General features: G+C 39.7%; 2 protein-coding genes across 2 annotated transcripts; one reads left to right on the forward strand and one right to left on the reverse strand.

The window, feature by feature from the left end:
• Window positions 1-50: 50 nt before the first annotated feature.
• Window positions 51-23246, reverse strand: LOC139947143 (uncharacterized). Its single transcript, XM_071945000.1, has 12 exons — window positions 21803-23246; window positions 14330-14653; window positions 13406-13697; window positions 12857-13223; window positions 11924-12100; window positions 10168-10580; window positions 9524-9784; window positions 8415-8610; window positions 7113-7298; window positions 6393-6453; window positions 5809-5936; window positions 51-3974 (listed from the first exon to the last, which is right to left on the reverse strand). The coding sequence occupies exons 1-12, from the start codon at window positions 22734-22736 to the stop codon at window positions 3777-3779; spliced, it is 3537 nt and encodes a 1178-aa protein (XP_071801101.1). The 5' UTR covers window positions 22737-23246; the 3' UTR covers window positions 51-3776.
• On the forward strand, window positions 16922-18514 carry LOC139947294 (beta-2 adrenergic receptor-like). Its single transcript, XM_071945190.1, has 2 exons — window positions 16922-16939; window positions 17561-18514. The coding sequence occupies exons 1-2, from the start codon at window positions 16922-16924 to the stop codon at window positions 18512-18514; spliced, it is 972 nt and encodes a 323-aa protein (XP_071801291.1).
• Window positions 23247-24254: the final 1008 nt, after the last annotated feature.

A 24254-nucleotide genomic window follows, 5' to 3' on the forward strand; every position in this document is an offset into this window, starting at 1 on the left:
TAATCAACAAACCTTCACTAAAGTGACAAGAGAGAAAAATTCGCAGGATATTTAATGACCATTCTGTGACGTATTACAACAATTTCGATCCTTGGTCTCACTATCACGAATATCTTAAACTACTTGTCTTGATAAATTTAACAAACACATTTTAATAAACAATAAACAGTTTTATTATCAAGGAGTTCTTACACACACAACATTTAATAAGCTTTGTGATAGACCAAACATAAATTAACTCGAGTTTTCGAACGTAGAAGCTTTTTATTTAAGCGACCAAACTCCGTACGGGCCACATTGTATGTCGTACACCGTTCACTACGAATTATGGCCTCTCCTCAGAACACACTTGGTGGCGCACTTTATTGTGGCTCACATGAGTTCGAGGAAATCGTACCTTCTATTCGTGCTTTGGAAAAGAATTGTCAAGGTTCTTAAAAACTGTAAATAAAGAGACGAGTTATGCGTGGTAAATCGGACTAAATAAGATAAACAGTGACGATTAAGGTAAATCGGGCAAGATTATGTATCAACCCTCTGTTACCATTTTAAAAAGACACAGGTTACTTTCTTAACGTAGGCGTTATACCTAAAATAGATAAATTCGAGGTTTTCACGTCAAAGAAAGGTTTTAAACACTTTTATAAGTTCACAAAATTAATTCAAAATCGCCTTTAAACTGTTTGAAAACGTGCTGTTTAAAACATCTTAAACAATCAATTTATTAGAACTAGTTATTTTCAAGAGAATCCAGTTATTTTGAAAACTTGTTTATTTTTTAACTTAACCAAGCTGAAGGGTCCGTTTGTCCAACAACCGGTTACTGTCGTCAAGTGTGTTGTGTATAATTTAATCTACTCCAAGGCTGGATGTATTCTCTATCGAACCCCGGCGCAATTTAATTACGTGGTCAACAACGTGCCCCTTTCTGGTTATTGTCAATTGTGTTGTGTATATTTTTATCTACTCCAAGGTCCCTTTTTAAATTTCAAGACTGAATACCCTTGCAGTCTATTCAATACCACGACCCCCCCCCCCCACCCCGAACTCACTGAGTTGTAGTGGCCTGTTGTTTGTGTTCGCTGCAACTTAGCATTTCAAGCCAGAGTGAGAAAATGGCCGTCTTCAGTGGTTTGATATTCGTCTTGCTTGAGATGTTTCTTGAGGTTTCAGCGTCAGCGTCAACAACCACACCTTTCTTTCAGGGGGAAGGTTGTTAAAATTTTATAAATAAAAATAAACGCTTAAATACTAATTGAACTTACCTTAAAGACATTGGACCCTTACGGTAAACAGTGTTGTCCAAGGCCCACACTTTGTGAAACACAACTTCTACATCAAATAACAAACCTGTGAACATTTGGGCTTAATCGGTCATCGGAGTCGGGAGAAAACAACGGAAAAACCCACCCTTGTTTCCGCACGTTTCGCCGTGTCATGACATGTGTTTAAAATAAATCGGTAATTCTCGTTAACGAGAATTTATATTGTTTTGCTGTTTTCTCAAAAAGTAAAGCATTTCATGGAATAATATTTCAAGAGAAGTCTTTCACCATTGCCTTCTGTAAACCCTGGTAGTCATGTGTAAATCTGTGAACTTCTTTTTTTTTTCTGAACCGGAAGGGCCCAATGGCTTTAACAGTTAATAATCATACTTTTATATAAATGACTAATTTTTTTTATTAAATTCTGCCTTGCATTTATGGTACATGTTTAATTTGTAGGCAAATTTAATAGCTTAAGAGCGTAATGTTAACGCAAGTAGGCACTTCATTCATTTTGGACCTACTGCAAGTTTCCTATTTGCATATGTTTTACTGTAGGCTTACAATGTGTAATATTTACGTTTAAGCAATAATATATTTTCTCTATTTTTTTCTGGTCATGTTCGTACAATATTTACTATCTTATAAAGATAATAGCTTCATACAACTCTTTGTGAGTATTTATTTGTGATAGATAATCTTTTAGTCTACTCTATGTTAGAGGGATAGATGAGTCGTTCTTAAAGTCACCATTTGAATGTAGGGTACCACATGCAGGTAGCCAGCCACGTTTCTACCTTTGACCTCATAGTGTAGTTGTAGTATTTTTGTGCCATTAAAAATTTATTTGTTGCAGGATATTTATAATCTATATTCGAGAAGTCATTTTGTGCATTTTGTAAACATTTTGTAATAATCGTCTTTTTTCAGTCGAGAGCCATTCCTCCCTCCTCTCTTTCATTATGATGGGGGCAGATCACGCAAGATTATAATCTAAGGAATTTGAATTTAAGCGGGAACTTGTGACTGAGCGTTAAAATGATTACCAAAGACGTTTTGAACCTGACTCGCAAACTGCTTGTTCTGACAACACCTACACACATTTGCTGTTGGGGTTCGGGCAGTTTATGTATGAAATCAAACGGAGTAGTTTTCACATAATGTAGAGTAAAGTCCGAAAATCCTGTCAGAATTCTTAATGAACAATACAAAAATAATAATATTCTCACTCGTATTTTGTTTATACAGAAGTTTAAATTTATTTCATACAGAAGTGCTTTCTTAAAGGCATTGGACACTATTGGTAATTGTCAAAAAACAGTCTTCTTACTTGGTGCATCTCAACATATACATAAAATAACAAACCTGTGAAAATTTGAGCTCGATTGGTCGTCGGAGATGCGAGATAACTATAATAGAAAAAATCACCCTTGTCACACGAAGTTGTGTGCTTTCAGATGCTTGATTTCAAGACCTCAAATTCTAAACTTGAGGTCTCGAAATCAACTTCGTGGAAAATTACTTCTTTCTCGAAAACTACTCAACTTCAGAGGGAGCTGTTTCTCACAATGTTTTTTACCACCAACCTCTCCCCATTACTCGTCACAAAGTAAGGTTTTATGCTAATAATTATTTTGAGTAATTACCAATAGTGTCCAGTGCCTTTAAAATTAAGTTTCAAAAAAATATTGGTAAATTTGCAAAAAGAAAACCAACGAGGTGAAAGTGTAAAATTAATACTGTCCATGTGGTGAACTTGTATGATGTGGTAATAAATGAAAGAAAATCTGCGGTAGTATATAAAGTGTCTACATATTTTATCTCACACACGAACATCCGTATACTGTTTTTTATTTCAAATTCTCAACTAAAATGCGCGTCTACCAGTTCCGCCATTTTGTATAAACATGGGTGGGACTTTTCGGGACCAAAGGTGGCAGTAGACTTACCAGGTAAATCCATCGTTCTTGGAAATTTGAGCATGCTCAAAACTACTAACAAACTTCCTAATTTATTTGCGTACATTTTTATTTCAAAATGGCGGACAAGCTAAGGTGCGTAATGGTGCGTAGTGCAATGGGTCAATGTCCTTTTGATGTCACTTTCCTGCGCGTTTCTTTTTCCATCACGATCATCCCGCTATAGTGTTGGTTCAAAGACTCTCCTACAGTTCTCGGAGGTGATAGTGGTCTATGGTGAGAGCCCGCCCTCTTGTGATATACATAATGCATTGACGTCATTCAACCGCCATCTTATAGAGGTAAAACAATGACGTATCAATCAAAAACATCGTCAGTATAACAATAAAACATATTTATATAGCGCAAATTTAATGGAGATCAACGATAAAAAAAAAGAACACTGTGATTTGTACGCACGGCACACAGGTTTGACCAATCAACGACCGCTTTTTGACCTTTAGGTGAGGGCGCCCGACTGATATGACATCGCGTGCATAAAGTCTACATACAGTACAGGAGATCTTGAACCAAGACTCCCATCTTGCCCGGTTCAATAATCATCAACATCTAGCATATTGACGTTGTTGTTACTAAACTCCGTGGCCGTTGCGTCTCTTTCTTTCAGTTCCTCAGCCAGGTCGTACCGGCCGCATTTGACCAGAGCACGGCATAACTTCCTCTCTTTGTCGTAGGCTCGGGGTAGCATGCTCCTCCAAGTCACCAACATATCAAGGACTTGCTGGTCCACCTTGGAGAAGAAAACAAGACAGTCATCTGAGTTTGATTCAAAATAAAAAATTAACAGGAGAACTGTGGCTTCCTGGGTCCGTTAATTAAGAATTACAATTATCAAATCTTCATAGGCCTACAAATAAAACTACTAAAAGTTTCGTATTTCGTATTTACATCTAACCAAGGAAATAAGTATAGTATCAAGGTCCTTTATTTTAATTAAACTAATTTTTCTTATCAATGGCCGCGTTTATTTTTATATTTTTATATTTTATTTTAAAGCAAAAACGAGCAAATATAATTACCTGTCAAACTGCTTACAACCAAAATGATGGTATAAAATTTAATGCAAAAGCACAAATAATGTAATTTTGTGACAACGGTTTTAAGGCAGTTACTTAGCTGTACACTGTAAAAATAATGTTCTTTTGTGGTTAATAATCCCGCGATATTTTTCTCTTAAAGCTAAGCAATGGCAAGAATAACAATAATAATAGACCGTTTTTATATAGCGCTTTTCACGTCCGAGGGGTGTCTCAAAGCGCTTCCGACATTATTACCCCTGGTCACTGGGCCTTAAATCATTCCTTAAACCATCTCAGCTCCCTGGGGAGTATACAGCCTGTGCGCAATATATGCGCTACTCGGCTAAATCAATCACAAATCCATCTCTGCCCTCACAGGTACCCATTTACCCCTGGGTGGAGAGAAGCAACTATAGTTAAGTGTCTTGCTCAGAGACACAAGTGTCACGACCGGGATTCGAACCCACACTCTGCTGAACAGAAGCACCAGAGCTTGAGTTCGGTGTTCTTATCCACTCGGCCACGACACCCCACAAGAAGCAACTGGGTGATATTTCTCGGGAAAAAAACGAACTAAGTCATTATGTCAAAAGAGCGATCCCCGTAAATAAAAGTAATATCTCATCAATAAAACATTAGAACAAACAGACATAATATCAAAAACACAAAATCAATATGTACACTTTTAGGAGGTAATTGTAGTAAAGTAGAAGAAAGAAAAAAGAATTAAAAGGACTGTTTTCATCACAATGCAAGAGCATAAAACAGGAAATCTACTCTGACACAAAGTAGATCAGACACATACAATGAATTCATATACTCTCTAAATGTAAACGTCCCGAGTGAAATACACCACTCTTTATATACTTCGAGATGTCCCTCAAGTAGCTCTTTAAAAAGAGTGGTGATTATTTCACTCTTTAAGAGGGGTTTTACTCCAGAACAGAGTGAAAAAATCACTCCAAAAATGCAAACTTTAAAGAGTGGAAGACCACTCGAAAAAGAGTTGTCCCCAATATGGCTCTTCAAAGAGTGCCTTCCACTCTTTTACATTGTTTAAAGAGTAATAATAGCAAAAAGATGGCAGAACAGTTCATGAAAATTAGGCAATACAGAAGAAGAATGAGTAGAAACACCGAAAGGAGACCGGTCCTATGAAAAAAGGACGAGCATTCACAAGAAAAATACAAATCAATAAATGAAATGATGAAGTTTAAAAAGATATAAATTTAACTCTTGTACTGGTTTTATTACTCCAATACCACAGCACACAACATACAATACACGACATAAGAACACAATCACTTTTGAATAAAGACTAAAAGTAAAGGTCACAAAAAGGTCAACCCAACACGAGGTTGACTACACGCACACATGTAGCCTTTAATCAAGGCGCACGCGGCGGCAGCGGCAACCTAAGATGTCACGCACGAAAAAAGACCAGCGCGAGAGACGACCTGGCATTACACAATTTAAAGTTAACTTGTTACAATATGAACACTTGGGGGCGCACTATATAACAAGGATTGAAAGCTTCTACTCTACCTTGATGGGATTATTTCTCTTGATGCTCTGTAGACGACTCCTCTTGATGCCCAACGCGGCTGAGAGTGACTCCCACTCGTTCCCTAACTCTGTAGATAACCAACGCAGATTGGCGTTGCTCACCGTACCTGGAAATATTCGCCAAAATAATATTGTCACCTTTAAACCTTGCAGCGAGTCGGAAAGCAAGCAGCACTAAACGCAAGGGGTATACAATGAAAAGGAGAGAGGGTTGAGGGAAGAGTGGAGGCAATAACCCGGAAAAAAAAGTTAACAACAAGCTGATTTTCATGATAGGTTTAGGAATGTGCCTAGAATGACATACTTAAAGTCCCTGGAAATCCCCCTAAAGCTTTTCCGTAGTCCAAAATGACCACCATTTGTATAAAGCAACCGTACAGTCTTGCTGTTGGTGTCTAGTTGTATGTATTAAAGCACAAGGACTCAAATTAAATGGCATTATCTTGAGATTTTAGAGTTTAAAGGTAGACTCAAAGATAGGAAGAGGGTGAAAAGACAATGTTTACTTTAATTCAAGTCTAACTCGCAAATGGCTGATTATGCTGCATTTCAAAATGATTTACCTCCTACATCGATGGCAGTAGCACGGTATCTACTGGGTGGGAGGGGCGGCTCTGGCTCAGCCTGTTGGAGAAAACAAACATCAGTCAATCAATCAATCAATCAATCATTCAATCAATCAATCGAGCTCTTGTCTAAAAAGGTGAGATTTTGAGTGAAGTCTTAAAAATGAATATTGTAGGTAGAAAGACGGCATGGGGTGACATGCCCACTGTGAAACTAATCCTGTTTTACAAATTTCCATCAGCCAATGATCTTAACTACAAAATATTTTAAATTCTTGGGTAACCGAAGATCGAGTTTTTGGTCCATGTTTAAAGGCAGTGGACACTATTGGTAATTGTCAAAGACCAGTCTTCTTCTTGCTGTATCTCAACATATGCATAAAATAACACACCTGTGAAAATTTGAGCTCGATTGGTCGTCGGAGCTGCGAGATAACTGTGAGAGAAAAAATCACTCTTGTAACACGAAAATGTGTGCTTTCTCAGATGCTTGATTTCGAGGCCTCAAAATTCTAAAACTTGAGGTCTCGAAATCAAATTCGTGGAAAATTTAACTTTCTCGAAAACTACGTTACTTCAGAGGGAGCTGTTTCTCACATTGTTTCGCACACCAACCTCTCCCCATTACTCGTTACAAAGTCAGGTTTTATGCTAATAATTATCTTAAGTAATTACCAATAGTGTCCACTGCCTTTAATAATAATAATGCAATTTTACCTTTGGTATTGACACAGGAAGTTTACAGATCAAATCGGTCTCAATCTTCTTCAGGCTCTGTTGGTAGTCTCGTCCGCCCATACCGTCCCCGTCTGGCTTCTTCTTGTCGGACTTGGTCAGCATGGACGAGCCCGAGTGTTTGCTGTCTTTCTCGGCGGCCTTTGCATCGGCCTCACGGAGTAGAACCTGCGTTGTGGGATTGAAATCAGTTAAAGGGTCTTTGTAACTTTTGTAGGACAAAAAACACAATGTCCACAGATTTACAGTAAACTTATACAGTTTGAAGATAATGACAGTAGACAGCTTCCCTGAAAATATTACCTGCTGAGGTGCTGTATAGTTTTGTTGGGAAAAGTATAACAATGTAATGAAAATAATTTTCGTCTCATGAGTCAAAAATTATTTTAATCATTAACAAACAAATTTTCATGACATTGTTTTATTCATTTCTCAAAAACTACAGCTAAATAAGATTTGAAGAGAAACTTTACACTATCATTATCTTCAAACCCGGTGTAACATTAAGTTTAATGTAAATCTATTGACATTTTTTAAAAAGTACCCAAATCCTTTAAAGGGGAAACAATTACTCAGCATAGTTTTAGGAGTTTTTTTCTTTCTTTTTTCTTTGCAAATGTCTCTGACAACCAATTGGATTTTCTAGGAAAACTAAACAAACGGCAGAAGACAAAACCGACTACTTTAAAAATCTTTAAAAAAAAAACTATAAAAAGGGGGTTCATTATAACACCTGCATTTCATTAAAATAAATTGAATTTTATGTTTGTCTCCTAAAATTGTCCAGTCGGCTCATTGGTTCACTTAAAGGCAGTGGGCACTGTTGGTAATTACTCAAAATAATGAGGAGCTGTGATGGTATAAAACACTGTGAGAAACGGCTCCCTCTGAAGTGACGTAGTTTTCGAGAAAGAAGTAATTTTCCACGAACTTGATTTCGAGACCTTAGATTTAGAATTTGAGGTCTCGAAATCAAGCGTCTTAAAGCAGACAACTTCGTGTGCCAAGGTTGTTTTTTTCTTTCATAGTTATTTCACAACTCCGACGACCAATCGAGCTCAAATTTTCACAGGTTTTTTATTTTGTGCATTTGTTGAGATACACCAAGTGGGAAGACTGGTCTTTGACAATTACCAATAGTATCCAATGTCTTAAAAAAAAACTGTTGTACGAATTTCTGGCGTTGCCAGACATTTTCAAATTGGGAGTGAAGTGGTCAGCTTTTTGCCTTGGGTAGCAGGGGGCAAGGATTTTACGGGAGTTCCCCCCTCCCAGATTACAAACCTCTTCCGGATCCTCCATGTCAGCGAGCGTGATGCGTGGCCTGCCGTAGAATTCAGCCATTCCCCGGTACTCTTCCGAGCTGTGATTGCCAAACTTATTGGTCTCTTCGATGCTAAACTCAATGACATTCCTCCTTTGGGAGTGAAACGTAAACGTGATCTGGTCACGGCCGACGATCTTTATGTTACCAGTAAATCTGAAAAGACAATTTAAATAATGAGTTAAAAAGCCTCCTAAATACATATGTTTCCCCACCCATCCTAGTTCGTTTGTTTTTCTTTTTGTCATAGTCCCTTGAAGAGTGCTCTGTTTTCCGTAGAGCGCTGTATAAATGCTTCGTATTATTTATTATTATTATTATTATTATTAATATAATAATCGAAGAATTGCCTAATGTCTGAGGAGGCGGAACTTGAACCGGGTCAAAAAAGGGGGAAGTGTACTGCAGTCTGAAATGATCCTATGCGACAAGTAGTCCTACGGTTCTATTTAAAACATTCAGTTAGTTTTCTACTAAAACAATAGTTAATGGCCTGATGTTACGAATTGGGACAATTGAGAATATGAAATCATTGTATTAAATGACAATTTGGGGCCTATAAGACCAGTGGTTGTCTTTATCATCGTGGATAAAGACACAAGCTTTATCAGACCTCCTCGGTCGTACTTTAATAACGGACCGGGTCTTAACGTAACGCTCGTGGGGGACAGTGCGTCGCTGGCCCCCATAAGACACCTCTACAACGAGTGCCTCCGCCTCGGCAGCACTAACAAAACGAAGACAAGCTCTATAAAAACAAATCTTCACAGAGCACTGAGTAGAACATTTTACACATGGTGTTGCAACAAACTGTATTGGGGAGGTAGTGCTTTCTGCTCTACTGGCCAGGCTTCGGACTAATGATACCCAAGCATGCATCCATATGGACTGTAAAAGGGGTAACCCTGTTTCAGCCACAGGAGTAGGTGGCAACAGCCTATGGAAAAAAATAATTGTAGCCCACACCTTGAAGTGGCCTTCAGGCCTTGTGTGTATGGCGAATTGCATACAACAAAAAATACATTGATGATACCTCACTAAAATCCCTCAAAACCTATATACCTCATACCTCATTGTAATTTCTTGTCCCTCCGTCATAGCTATATCCGCACTAGGCTCAGGGGGTCCCTCGTAACCGTCCTGGTTCAACCGCCTGAGGGCGCCCTCTAGCTGTCTCGAGGGTACACACTGTACCAAAACGCGCTGAGGATCGTCCTCGCGGTGGTGGAGTAAGATGGTGGCGTACTTGATCTGGAGGGCCTTCTCGAAGGTTTGGGCTACGCTCTTGGCTGGGTAACGACCGTCTGCTGTCATCCTGAGAATTAAGACTCTTTAAGAAACAAGACAAAAGTGGATAATCAAAGACAGGATATATAGGAAGAGAGGTTTGGGTAAACCGATTATAAGTAGGATTTGAAACTTTGCTTTGTGGAAGTTTAACTAAGGGAGGTTTGCGGTATCACCATTTGGATATCTCTCATTTTTGGTTCTGAAAAGAACCGGTGGTTAACAACTCAACGTTTTGATTAGTATCGTGTTCATGGCAATGCTGTGCTCTTCGCACACCACTGAGCCAAGTAATTTATTTAGCAGCATCCAGCATCAAAATTGTATTGACTGTTAATGAGAATGAGATTGGTTTCCGGCACCCTATAAATGCAATCAAAGGAGAATATTTTGTTAAATGTTGACATTAAGTAAGCTCCTCCTTACTTATCCAATGGCTTGTCCAGCTCAATCGACACCAGGTCCTTCCTGACTTGTTTGATGTTAGCATTCTCCACCTCGTTCCAATACCCCCAATTCGACTGCCGGTGCATCAGGTGAAGCGTGTCCTCAGCCGGATCCCCGCCGAAGATACTGCTCTTCGTCCCCCGTATGATCACAGCTCCGTCCGGTGAGAGCGGGGCTTGTTTCTCCGGTGTCTTCCCCGCGGTGCTGTTGGCCGTGGTCGCTGCGGGGACCTTGAGGGGGTTTGGCGGGCAGGGGATGGTGACGGTGACGGGTTTATCGAAGGGTTTGCCCGGGGAGTGGCTGAGGTGGATGATGGGGCTTGCGGCGATGAGATCGGAGCAGTGCCGCATTCGGGCACGGAGGTCACCCACTGCCTGCTCTGCTGGTTGAACCTTTAACATCAAACAAAACAATTGTGTTTGAAGGCAGTGGACACTAATGGTAATTACTCCAAATAATTATTAGCATAAAACCTTACTTGGTGATGAGTAATGGGGAGAGGTTGATATTATACAAATATTGACTGCTTCGAGTGCTATGGTTAAAACTATGACTCCCGAGGTGGTCCCCGGAGCGTTCTATTTTCCCCGAGGCGAAGCCGAGGGAAAATAGAACGCTACGGGGATCACCGAGGGAGTCATAGTTTTTAACCATTGCACGAGTAAAGGCAGTCAATATTTGTTTTATAACACCCCAAACATTTCTACATACTGTACTACTATTATAAGTTACAGACCTGAATGCTACAATCCACGGACGACGCGAATACAGATTGCAAACACTTTTACTTACTGTGTTGCATGTGGTGTCGTGCAATCCGAAATGGTTACAGACTATTAATTTATCATCCTCGTACACGCAACGGACGTCTGGGTACTGCACGCCGTGTGCTAGTCTGTCGGACTAGCGCACGGCGCCGTGTGCTAGTCTTCGGACTAGCGCATGGCAAACCGACGCACTATCACACGGCCGTCGTCTAGCAAAACTAAGACATGTCATGTGACGCGCTCTAAACCAATGAGCAGGCAGAATACTTGCAAGGGGTGTTATAATATAAAACATTGTGAGAAACGGCTCCCTCTGAAGTGCCATAGTTTTCGAGAAAGAAGTAATTTTCCACGAATTTAATTTCGAGACCTTAGATTCAGAACTTGAGGTCTCGAAATCAACCATCTAAACGCATACAACTTCATGTGACAAGGGTGTTTTTTTCTTTCACTATTATCTCGCAAGTTCGATAACCGAGTGAGCTCAAATTTTCACAGGTTTATTATTTTATGCATATGTTGAGATACACCAACTGTGAAGGCTAGTCTTTGACAATTACCAATAGTGTCCACTGCCTTTAAAACAAAAATTACATTATGTATCTTGACGGAATGAGAACCTAAGCTTCTAAACGGAGGGGGAACATGACGGTGTATGACATAATATGTAATTTTATAGTGTTGTTTCTTCGGTTGGAAGTCTCTCAAATTGAAGGCAGGAACTCGAACATCTCTCAGATCCCATAGTATAGAAAAAATATGCAAAAGGTATGCAAACATAAAGTACGCAAACGGTACATGTCAAATTTGGCGATACCGCAACTTTTTCCAAAGATATTTGGTACATTATTTGCGTTTTTGCAAGAAGATACGATAATTTTCGATTTTGATGACACCGCCCCCCCCCCCCCACCCGGTCAGCACATGCACAGGGGTCTAAAAAAAAATATGAACCAATATAAACCGACCTGTAAGGTGACGCTCATTAGTGAACAGACACCGGGCGGGTAGGACACGTTCATACGGGAGTCACTGGACGACTTGACCACCCCACCCTTCTTCGTTATCGTCTGCCGTTCCTTGTTCAGACGAGTCACCACTGCGAATGAACCCAGGTTGTAGGTCCGTACTTCGGCAAATGGACCCTGGAAAACAGAAAGATACGTGGAAAGGGTAGGTACCTTTTGCGTGACACAAAACACAATGTCCACATAATTATTTGTAATAAACTTACAAAGTTTGAAAATAAGGAGGGTAGAAAACTTGTGATGTAGTTTTTGAGGAATGAGACCAGGGCCCGATTTCATAGAGCTGCTTAAGTAGAAAATATTGCTTACAACTGTTGTGTCTAACGAAAACAGGCAGAACACCAACCAAAATAAACACATGAGATTGTAGTTTGACTGGTGACCTTGGTCACTTATATAATTTTATTGTAGTTACTTACTTTTCGTGCTTAAAGGAACTGGACACTATGGGTAGTAACACTAAATAGTTTTCAGCATAACAAGAGGTAATTTCAAAATCAAATATTAAGAGACTTCAGGATTGAAACCTTGTATTATGCATCTGAGAGCACACAAAGTTTGTGCAACAATGGTATTTTTCCTGTCATCATTCTCCTGCAACTTCGATGACCAATTGAGTCAAGTTTTTAAGATTTGTTATTCTTGGAAACATATCAAATGATAATACTGGCCTTTGACAATTACCGAAGGTGTCCAGTGTCTTTAAGCAGCTCTGTGAAATTGGGCCCTCTACCGTGTTATGTTGCCCCCCCCCCCCTTGCCAGGAAATGCAACCACACAAACACAATTTATCGTGCGAATGCGCGTGACTTGTACATTCTATCCTTGCCCCAATCTAATCTTCCTCGCATCCTCCACCCCTCATCAACTCACCTTGTGCTCCTCAAAAGAGCTATCCGCAACCAGCATGGGGACGACCTTCCACGCATCCTCGTTCCCACCTCTAAACTTCACCACAAACTCCTTCGTGCTCAACATCCGTGCACTCACATTGTACGGGATCGCAACGACAATCGGTACCTCGAGCTCACTGACAATGACGTCACTGTCGTCGTCGGAGACCTGCTCGACGGTGACAACATGGCTGACAAGCTCCTCGCTGTATGCGACGGCATTAGTGCTCAGGTTGTTGTTGATGACGCAACGTAACTCCGGCACGGCGGTGGTGAAGTACTCTTCCTTGAGGCGAATGACGCAACCGATTTCGTCATCAGTGACGTCATCATCGGGAAGGTTTAATCTAGAGTATTGATAAGTGATATGTTTGAAGATTTGGATGATGTGAAAGATAATAATAATTAAAACTTGCGGGTACAACCATAAAATATTAAATTCTCTTTATGAAATAAATGTTGACTTGAATGAAAGAATGAATCAATGTTTTCAAAAGATTGTAAGCAAACGTTGAATTAGAACACTCACATTTGGTGCGGCCAGTCCAAGACGTTCTCTTTGATACTCCTTTTCCTCTTCGGTGAGGGAGGTGGTTTGGGTGTGTCCTCCAGTTTATCATCCTCCTCGTTATTGTTCTCACCATCTCCATCTGTCACATCTTCATTGTTCTCTTCGCCTTCATCTTCTTTCTCTTCCTCATCCTCCTCGTGTTCGTCTTCTTGAGCGTCGCCATCCACAGCATCTTCACCTTGTCTCAAAGAGGCACGGCTTGAGAGGGATCTTGCATCCTCTTTCTCTTCTCTTTCTTGATTATCCCCATCTTCAATTCAAGTCAATTCAATTCACATTTTATTTCCATTTCCATACACAACATTAGTGCATATACAATGTAAAGGCGAACAGTAGAGTAGTTTAAAGTTTATACAGTCAAAGAAGATGAGTAGGGCCTAATTGCATAAAGCCTGTAAGCACAAAGCTTGCTTAGCACAAAACAGTTGCTTAGCAAAAAAGGTACCGGCCAAACACCATTTAGATACCATTGTTGCGACTGGTACCCCGGCAGGTCCATTTTTGCTAACAGCCAACAGATTTGCTAAGCAAAATTTAGCCCCTGTATGGAGGCCGATTTGATAAGCCAATGGCTTAACGAGATAAACGGACAAACAAAATACGTACGAATGGGAACAAAACAACTCACAAACAACAATAAAACTTATTTAACTAAAATAAAAAATAAGATATAAATTATGAAAACCACAAATGTTGATATAACTGGCCAAGCAGTCAATAAGCAATTTTGGGATATGGTGGACATAGCACAATGACACTACTGGGTTTAGGTAAATTTGTCTGAAACACCAAAACCAAACAGTGCGCTCCTATAGTGTCCCCCATACCTCGAAAAGGCCAATGGAAAGAGGTAAATGGAAAGAAAGCTATGTTAATACATACTGAGAGAAAGTTCCTCTTCGGGACCATCTTCAAGACGATCTTCTGCATCTTCCTTGTCCTCCTTTTGTTCATCATCAACTGCTCCGCTTGCCTTACTTGCCGCATCTTCCTCTGGCCGTTCAGCATCTTCAACCTGGTCCAGTCGGTCTTCGATCTCAGCGAGTTCCTCCTTGGCCGTCTCCGCGGCCGCAGCTGCTTCGGCAGCGGCGGTCTCTGCTTCGGCTGCCATCTGGGTGGCGCAGGCGACGTCCAGGGCAACTTCCGCCAGCAGGGCTTTGGCTGCAGTGACGGCGGCAACAGCCCGAGAGTGTGCCTTCTTGTTATCTGTAAAGTAGTAAATGAAAAAATTCATGAATGAAAAATAACCCTCAACAAATGAAAGAAGAATTTTGATTCAAAGATTTCATTGTTTCATATTCTAGAAGTACTTCATCGGGGTAGAGTTCACAAAGAGTTAAGACTTGTCTTATCAAGAGATAGGACGAGTACCTCGTCTTAACTTACAGGACCAGCCTTACAGTTTTAATATATCCTAGGACTAGTCCTAAGTTAGGACTAGTCCTAACTCTACAAATCGACCTCTGGGCGAAATTTCATTAAGCTGCTTAGGCGGCACACAAACTAGCTAAACACAACAAAATTAGTCTTAATCAAATCGCAACACTAATGACCACAATCGAGAACACAACACCCAGACGAAAGATGGCGGCAACGGAAAAGAGGTCATTTATAAAAAGTTCCAATCGCAGAGCTAGACTTTATGCTATTTGGATTTTCCACATTGAACCCAACCCTTCATTAATAGATAATCATTATTCCACAATAAATAACCACTTCGATCTGCCTGTCAGGACAACTGACAGATTGTTGGTTTTATATCACAATAGCTATTGACAGAAGGTAACGTCGTGACTATAGAGGATCGGACCATGGCAAAATCTGCAGTTATTGTAGAGCTCAAAGGTCGAACAATACTTCGTCGTGCCTAAGTTTCATATAAAAACATTTTTAATATGGGTATGATATTAAGATAATAGTTACCATAAGATTGCCAATAATTCATTTGATAGTGTTGTGGTGTTTCAAAGAACTTCAATAGACTCGTGAGAATGTTCGAAGGATATTTATTCGGTTTTGTTTTGAATGGACTCCTTTAATTTTGGACCAATAATGGATCCTTGAGGAGTTTGAAGCCAACACACTTTTTGATACCGGTCTTTTGTAAAGAGCTCTATCAATGAGCTTTATAAATGCTGTAATTATTATTATTATTTTCAATGAATGCTCTCTTATTTCCTTTTTTTTTTTCTTTGTTAAAACAACATTTATTTGTTTCCCGTCAACTAGGTTCTTTAGAGAACTGTCTAGCTATATACTTTACTACCCCGGAGTAGATTTTTTTATTTTCCGGGAGATTTCCAGTCAGTTCTGCTTATTAAAGGAACACGTTGCCTTGAATCGGTCGATTTGGTCGTTGACAAGCTTACGAAACCGTTTGCAATGAAATACAAATGGTTCTGGTAGATAATTTTAAAGTAGAATATAATGATCCGCACAAGTATCACGTTTCGAACGCTTTTCAAAGACCAACTCGTCAAGGCAACGTGTTCCTTTAACTACGGAGTTGTTCTTACAAAGTTCGCAAACACATTAGAGTTTCCTCTTGGCCGAACAAACACCTCTGCTGTTCCTTTAAGAATAACACACTTCATCTTGATGTCAAAAATGAAAATCTGTTTGCTTGAGCTGGTCTGAAGTCAACAAGTAGGGTATATGATCAGCGACGACCATCAACCATCGACAGATCAAAAGCAAACATTGTCGCCGTGGTAACGTACTCTAACGCCATTGGGCTTTTCTAATATTGATAAACAAATCGCACTGGTTGCCATGGATGGCCATTATGTGTTAAGATGTGACTTGCAACTAAAAAATGTAATCTTATAGCTGCTTTGTTTCCAAGAAATACAACCTAATTTGTATGTGTCTTCTAATAAACTGTGTCTGAATGATACGGAAATGTTTGCGGTAACACCATGTAATTTCTTATCTCTAAATGAGTTGGGGTGGTTCTGAAAAGAACCGTTGGTTTCAAGAGTTGTGTTTGGTGTTTTGCTAATTTACGCTCGGCAGAAGTTTGTTACACATTATTGTAAGAAATTTGGCTATGGTTTGTACCAGCTTGTTTATATCTTAAATGTGTATTAATATTAAAGTCAATTGTTGTTGTTGTTGTTGTTGTTGTTGTTGTTACTGTTGTCATCCTCTTAATTTATTTTACATGTAAGTGGGTGGTTTGACCTTTATAGCTGTTCACAGATATTTATATTTAATGGATATTTAAGTTAAGAAAATAAAAATTTGATATTAGTGTATCAGTCAACGCAACCATTGACGCCTAAAACAAACATTCTTAGTAAAGTTTCTCTATATACGTTAATTTGACTTAATAATAATAGAACGAAAAAAATTCTGGACAAAGTGACAGAGCCTGTCGGGACTTGCTGATGATATTTCAATCTTAATTATGTATTCTGGTTTTAATACTAAACTCATCAATGTCATGGACAATTACTTTCACAATCACCCAAAATGAGGATTGGCAGACGAGTGAATTAGAAAACAGGGTCATGCAGTTTTATATTACTATTATCATAATAAATAATTAGGAAGAATAAAGTACCAAAAGCAATTAATCTATGACTAACATGATTCTCAAATCGTCAATTATTTTTATGACAGCGTACAGAGCTAATACACCGTAGGAGCTTGCATGAAACAAGGCACCGAAATCAACTTGTCTTCACTTGCAAATCTATTTAAGAATCAGTTATATGGAAACAAATCGGATTTTAATATATATTTGGTTTGCGGTAACACCATGGTGTGTGTCTACTTGCCAGGTAGATTTTGCTCTTTAGAGAACTGTCTTGCTCTATATACTAACGCGGAGTAGATTTTTCGAATTCTGGAGACTTCTCGGGGTTTTTTTTTTTCTTCAAAAGAACTGTCCTGCTTTTTAACTTGTACCTGTGCGGAAGGCAGACATTCGGCTGGGACCGCTTCTTTAGTTGAAGTGGATCGAGGGGACTTATCGCTGTTACCTTTCACTGCCGGACGTTTCGACTAGCTCTAGTCATCGCCAACAGGCGGCTGATGTCGAAGGGTAGTCTCAAAAACTAAGTCTCCAAGCAGAAATGCCTTTTCCAGTTTGAGTGTCAACTATTATAGTGTTTAACAATGAACTCTACATTCACAGACGCTGTGGGTCTGTCCCCAGTCCTCATCGCACTCCGTACTTGTTTCATCGCCATTATTGCACTGCTGATCATATCTGGGAATATTCTTTCAATTGCCGTGACACGCCGTGTAACCAACTTAGCTGACAGCACCAAGGTGCTGATGACGTCACTGGCTGTGTATGACTTGCTTGTTGGTTTTCTAACGCTCTTAAGTTTGATATCATCTGCACTTAACAAATGGCCTTTTGGTGATTTGGGGTGTGAGCTGTGTATGTCATATATATACATAACTCTTTCAATGTCTGTGAGTTGCTTGTTATTTCTTAACATAGAACGATTCCTGGCTGTTACCCGACCATACAAGTTTCCTGTGTGGTGTTCCAAACGCCGAGTGGTAACGATTGTAACTTTACAATCTGTTTTAGTGTTGCTAAGTGCAGTTTTGATGAAAACAGTTTTCCATTTAGATGTCAAGTTCTTTTCCGAGCAACAGTTGTGTTTTTATGAAAACACCTCAGCAGTTTACGACTTTGGTGTACTTGTAGTGGCGTTTATAATTCCTTTAAGTGTGATGGCAACTATTTACTATCACTTAATCAAAATCAGTCGCCAACATGAACAGCGACTGAATCAAAACGGTAACAATGAGGCAAACAATAATCATGGAAACAGAGCTATCAAGACGTTTCTTGCTGTAACGCTGACCTTCTCCGGATGCTACGCACCTTTCCTTATTCTAAGAGCAGTCGAATCAACTCTGGGGGTTTCTTCCCCAAGATGGCTGATTTTTCTCACGACATGGTTGTCAATAAGTAACAGCATGTTTAACGTCATCATTTACTGCCTCTTCAACACCAACTTTCGTCAAACGGCTAAGAAAATTATTTTGGAGAAATTTCCATGTCTTTTCAGGTCCATTGAACCTATGAATATTGCAGTTTAAATGTTCAGTGTTTAAAGGCACTGGATACTATTGGTTATAACCCCAGTCGTAAGCATGACAAACTTACTTAGTAATGAGCAACGGAGAGTTATTGATAGTATAAAACACTCTGAGAAACGGCTCCCTCTGACGTGACGTAGTTTTTGAGAAAGATGTATTTTCCCACTCAAAATATTAAAAGACTTCAGGCCCGCCTGAAGCCTTTTTTAGGCACCTGAAAGCACATACATTTTTGTACAATAAGAGTGTTTCTTATTTCATTATAAACTCTTATGCAACTTCAATGACCGATTGAACTCAAATTTTCAAAAGTTTGTTATTGTATGCATATGTTGAGATACGCCAAGGTGAGAAGACTGGTCTTTGATAATTACCAACCTCCACCTGTGTCTTTAAGAAGAGTAAGAACAGATCTTGAAAATATTTGTCAATCAGACTCATTTGGAGCAGTTGTTTGTCGAAGCGCGGTTTAGTGTAGAGGTGTTCGGGACAAGTTGAACAATACAGCAACATTTTACAGGTCTGTTATTTCATATAATATTATTATGGTTCGTTGAGAACCCAAAACATGAACACTGCGACTTTCTTTGTTAGCTCTAACATTATTATATAGTACTTTAAATGTCAAAATGTATGTAATTTAAATATACATGGATTATAATAAGTGATGTCAACTTTGTTTAAAAAAAAAAAATGTACGAGTACCTTTATCGGTTTTCCCTCGTCGTCACGATTTTTCCTCTCACCGACGCAAACACAAGCTAATATTTAACTTCCCTTTTCATCACTTAAAACGTGACTTTGCAGATAATGGTCACAAGAAACTGCACTTTCAACACAGATTATTAAAAGCACAAGGAAGAGAGTCAAGTCATATTTCCATTCACGTCAGGTACTGATCAATCATCGATGTCGAGGGGAGGGTATAACTACTACGTAGTTAATTTCCACCAAACAGCATTCGTACAGGCTCATGAGAAACGATGTAGTACCGGCTCTTTTCAAAACTACGGCTTCGGCTTTGGATTCGGCTTCAGGCTCCATTATCTCTGTCTGAATCTCTGAGCGTGAACGCAGTTGTCAAATCAACCGCGGGGCCAAGCTAGCATGAACCGACTCTGGAGCCGAAGCCGTGGTTTCGAAAAGGGTATGTTTTGTTTGCCGAGTAAAGAAACGGTGTGTTGTATTTTGGGGTTGTGTGAACTGGGTTTATACTTTGAAGATATTAACGCGGTGGTGATCGGAAAAGTAAATTGACTTAATGTTTTGTTAGCACATAGCGGGCATAGTAACGCCTTGCTCATATTGTTTGTAAATGCTTAAAGGGGAAATCCATTATCGGGAATTGTTGTGGAGTTGTGGGATCAATCCAACAACCAGGGCTCAATTTCATAGAGCTGCTTTAAGTAGAAAAATTAGCTAGCCACAACAGAATTATGCTTACAAAAGTTGTGCTACCAGCCAAAATACCATTTATTATGTTCAAAAATGTGACTGGTATCCTGGTAAGCATAGCAGAAACCTTTTAAGCAATATTTTCTGCCAAAGCGTTTTTTTTTTAAGTTTGGGCCTTAGTTTTACAGTTGACTGCCGAGCTACGACAAAAGCAAATTGTGAAGATTGTTAAAACGCTCATAAAGAAATTGTTGAATTAAAACTTACATGTTCAAAAAATCGTCATACTTTTTTAAGATGTAGGCTTATCTTTAAAAAAATAAATTGAATTGGCATTAAAGCCATTGGACATTTTCGGTAAACAGTATTATCCAAAGGCCCACACTTCGTGTATCACAACTTTGAATAAAAATAACAAACCTGTGAAAACTTAGGCTCAATCGGACATCGGAGTCGGGATAAAATAACGGGATCACTCACCTTTGTTTCCGCACGTTTCGCCGTGTCATGACATGTGTTTACTATAATCCGTAATTCTCGTTGTCGAGAATTGATAATTGTTTGAATGTTTTCTCAAAAAAGTAAAGCATTTCATGGAAAAATATTTCAAGAGAAGTCTTTCACTATTACCTTCTGTAAACCCTGTAAGTTATTTGTAAATCTGTGAACTTTTTTTTTTCGGTTCCGAAAGTGTATAATGGCTTTAAGTCATATTAAAGTGATTATTAAGGGAAAAGGAAGTTTATGCCCCACAATTATAACCCGAGAAGGGTAACTGTAAGTAACGTTCCTCGGTTTGTGTATTTCGCTTCGGATTATCGGCGATGTCTAAAAAAAAACGCGACCGCCTACATTTACATTATGTAAGGAATAAAACAATCAAACTGTTAAAACAAAACTTTGCCTATTAAAGGCAGTGGACACTATTGGTAATTACTCAAAATAATTATCATCATAAAACCTTTCTTGATGACAAGTAATGGGGAGAGGTTGATGGTACAAAACATTGTGAGGAACAGCTCCCTCTGAAGTGACGTAGTTTTTGAGAAAGAAGTAATTGTCCACGAATTTGATTTCGAGACCTCAAGTTTAGAATTTGAGGTCTCGAAATCAAGCATCAGAAAGCACACAACTTCGTATGTCAAGGGTGTTTTTTCTTTCATTATTATCTCGCAAATTTGACGACCGATTGAGCTGAAATTTTCACAGGTTTGTGATTTTATGCATGTGTTGAGATACGCCAAGTGAGAAGACTGGTCTTAGACAATTACCAATAGTGTTCTCGTTTATCGAAATTTGAAGAGTAAATTGACGTCACAAATTCGCAACAAATAATTCGCATCAATTGACTTGTGCTGAAAACAGCAATGGTGTGACGTCAACAATTCGTGTTGCATTCGCAGGAAAGTATGAACCGGCTTTATAACATGTCAATTTTGTTATCTCTGTCTGAACACGATGGATTAAAGATAGGCACAATCAGGTATGTTTTGATCTGTTTGTTAGCGGTCATGTCACCCAACAAGCAATTATACACACTGCAAAAACCAGGGTGTTATGGACATAATGGGTGCTGTCACAAAAATAGGTACTACAACCTTATCAAACTTTACCACAGGGTGTTAAAATAACACTTATTTCAGCTAACACAATGACCTAATACCTTTAAAGGCCTCTGCTCTATGTTTAACTATTGTAAAATCTTATATCCAAAGAATTTAAAATAAAAACATCAACTAAATAAATATAAATAGTGTTATAACTTTTTTTCTACAATATTTTTTCTTATTTTTTATTTTTATTGCTGCTGTTGTTAATTTGTTTTGTTTGTTTGTTTGTTTGTTTGTTTGTTTTTGTTGTTGGTTCGCTCAAGAGGTGTGAATAATAACTCACCTGTATTATCCTTCTCGTCCACCATGGCTTCAGCCTCCGCATCATTGGATCGATTCAGCCTTGCTTCCAGAGTCTTCTTCAGTCCCTGGGCAGCCTCCCTGATCGCCTCGATGCCCTCAAACAACCTCAAGCTCTGATCCTCACTCTCCCTCAGCGTCTCCGACAGCTCACCGAGGACCCCTCGCACGTGCGAGGTCTCAATGCTCCCGAGGCTCTCCACTCTCTGGAGGCGCTCTGTCTCTTCATGGATGACCGTGATAAACGAGGAGAAGACGGCGGTCAAATCGCTCGGTGTACCCTCATCCCCATACTCCAACTCTTTAGAGTGAGAACTAGAACTAGTCTTTCGACTGGACGCTCTACTCCTAACCTCGTCGTCATCATCCCTCCGGTTGTCCTCACTGTGGCGATCTGAGGCGTCACTTTGAGGTTCATTTCCTATTGAGTTCATAGAGCCCATTGACCGCCCCTCGCTTACGCCGTGAAGTGTTGAGGCTGATTTGAAGAGGTCCTCATCTGTTGAATACGCCCCATCTTGGACCTCACTTGACCCATACCTCTCACTTACACTTGACCTCTTCCCGGCAGAGACATCTGAGGTGATGCTATCAGTATCAGCTGAGGCCAGGCTATTCCGCCCAGAGCCACTGTGTTTATCGGATGATACCTCAGACCTCACGCTACCTCTACTTGATGGTACCTCCGAGCTCACGCTACCTCCTTTGCCTATCGACCCCGATAGCCTCCTACCGTGAGAGTGCTGTGCGGAGGCTTCTGACCCACCGTGACTCCGTGAGGCTATCTGTGATGAGGCTTTTGTGGCTTTTCGTGAGGCGACTTTTCCTTGCTCTGCCTTCCGGGGTGGTTTCTCGTCTTGCTCCCCGTCGTTGGAGTGCCGGCAACGGGCAGGTTTACCCTCAGGAACGTCAGCCATTTTCGCTTAAGAAAGTCTCAATTATCTTGTGATACTGAATGAAATGTCCTCCTGGACTGGCCTCGTTGAGTGTTGTTCCATAAGAGCTGTTCAATTATTTTACCAAGATTAAGATCAAGATGTCTAGTGGTCAGTCATTACATTTCATTTGAGATGCACTAAGGGTTGCCGCAAATTCTGCATATTACTTCTTGAAGCAAATTCCTCAGGCTATGATTAACGTGGAGAAATGGCTGCAGTTTCTCACACCTTGTGATATGTAGTTGAAACTTCAGAGTCCTTTCGACTGGCGACTGGCTTGCCGCTTGGGTTACTCAAAGCTAGCTGTCACACAGTTCGGGGTGGCTAAGAGCCTTTAGTTCCAGTTAATGACATAATCCTCGTAAAGTACCACTCCTAACCATTGCAATTATCCTCTTAATGAATCCGTAGATGCAGCTCTCTACAGCGTCAATGTTATTACAGCTCATTCGATTCCATTACAAGTGTATTCTCTCCCAATGTTGTTGTGAAAGTTGTATAGCCGAAGAAAGCTGTAGTAAACTACAGAGTCCAATCTTTAATCACCCAAACGTCTCCTGACCGCCCCCAATCGAATAAATTGACCGGGGTCAGCGACGCGATGTCCGGGCAACCATTGTCCCTTATTGCCCCCACAAAGACCGACAGCCTTGAAAAGACGCAGTGTGTGTTCAACTGTGTTGTCTTCTTCAATGGGGGACCAGACGACGATTACAAGTCAACAATAATAGGTTACCAGCTAGATGGTAAATAAGTAATAAAGGAAGAGCGTGTGGTATGTGTGTTGAGCAAGGGCTGTGTCTCAGCGAGCTCATGAATTATTCATGTTATATGTCTCATGAATTATTCATGTCAATCTTGGAGAATGTGCCAAGGTTCTTACAGCAGCATCTGAGATATGCCTTTTGAAGATAAAGGTCGTTGGTTCGATTCCAAATCGAGTCGGTCGCTCTGAATTTCATTGTACATTTGGTAATTGTGAAGGCCAGTATTCTCACTTGGTGTATCCCATCAAAAAAATGCATAAAATAGCAAATCTGTGAAAATTTGGTCATCGAATATGCCGGAAAAATAAGAAAAGGAAAAAAACAGCATTGTGTTTGCTTTCAGATGCATAATAAAATAGTCCAGGCCTGGAGTCTTTAAATATGGTGAGAAATAACCCCTTTCTCAAAAAACCACTTTACATCAGATGGAACCGTTTCTCAAAAAGTGTTAAAGGCAGTGGACACCATTGGTAGTTACACAAAATAATTATTAGTATAAAACCTTACTTGATAACGAGTAATGGGGAGAGGTTGATAATATAAAACATGGTGAGAAACGGCTCCCTCTGTAGTAACGTAGTTTTCGAGAAAGATTTAATTTTCCAATAGACCTCAGATTTAGAATTCAAGCATCTGAAAGCACATAACTTCGTAATATAAGGGTGTTTTTTCTTCCATTTTTATCTCGCAACATCGACCAATTTAGCTCAAATTTTCACAGGTTTGTTAA

Source organism: Asterias amurensis, chromosome 14, assembly GCF_032118995.1.
Source record: "Asterias amurensis chromosome 14, ASM3211899v1".
In the NCBI taxonomy this organism is placed as follows: Eukaryota; Metazoa; Echinodermata; class Asteroidea; order Forcipulatida; family Asteriidae; genus Asterias; species Asterias amurensis.

Bases quoted from the DNA above. Each gene is read 5' to 3' on its own strand.
- LOC139947143 (XM_071945000.1), bottom strand. From the start codon at position 22,736: ATGGCTGACGTTCCTGAGGGTAAACCTGCCCGTTGCCGGCACTCCAAC. The intron at 9,785-10,167 runs GTAAGGAGGAGC...TGTTTCTTAAAG, and splicing joins CTGGACAAGCCATTGGATAA to AGTCTTAATTCTCAGGATGA. The intron at 6,454-7,112 runs GTAAAATTGCAT...TTTCTCCAACAG, and splicing joins TTCCTGTGTCAATACCAAAG to GCTGAGCCAGAGCCGCCCCT.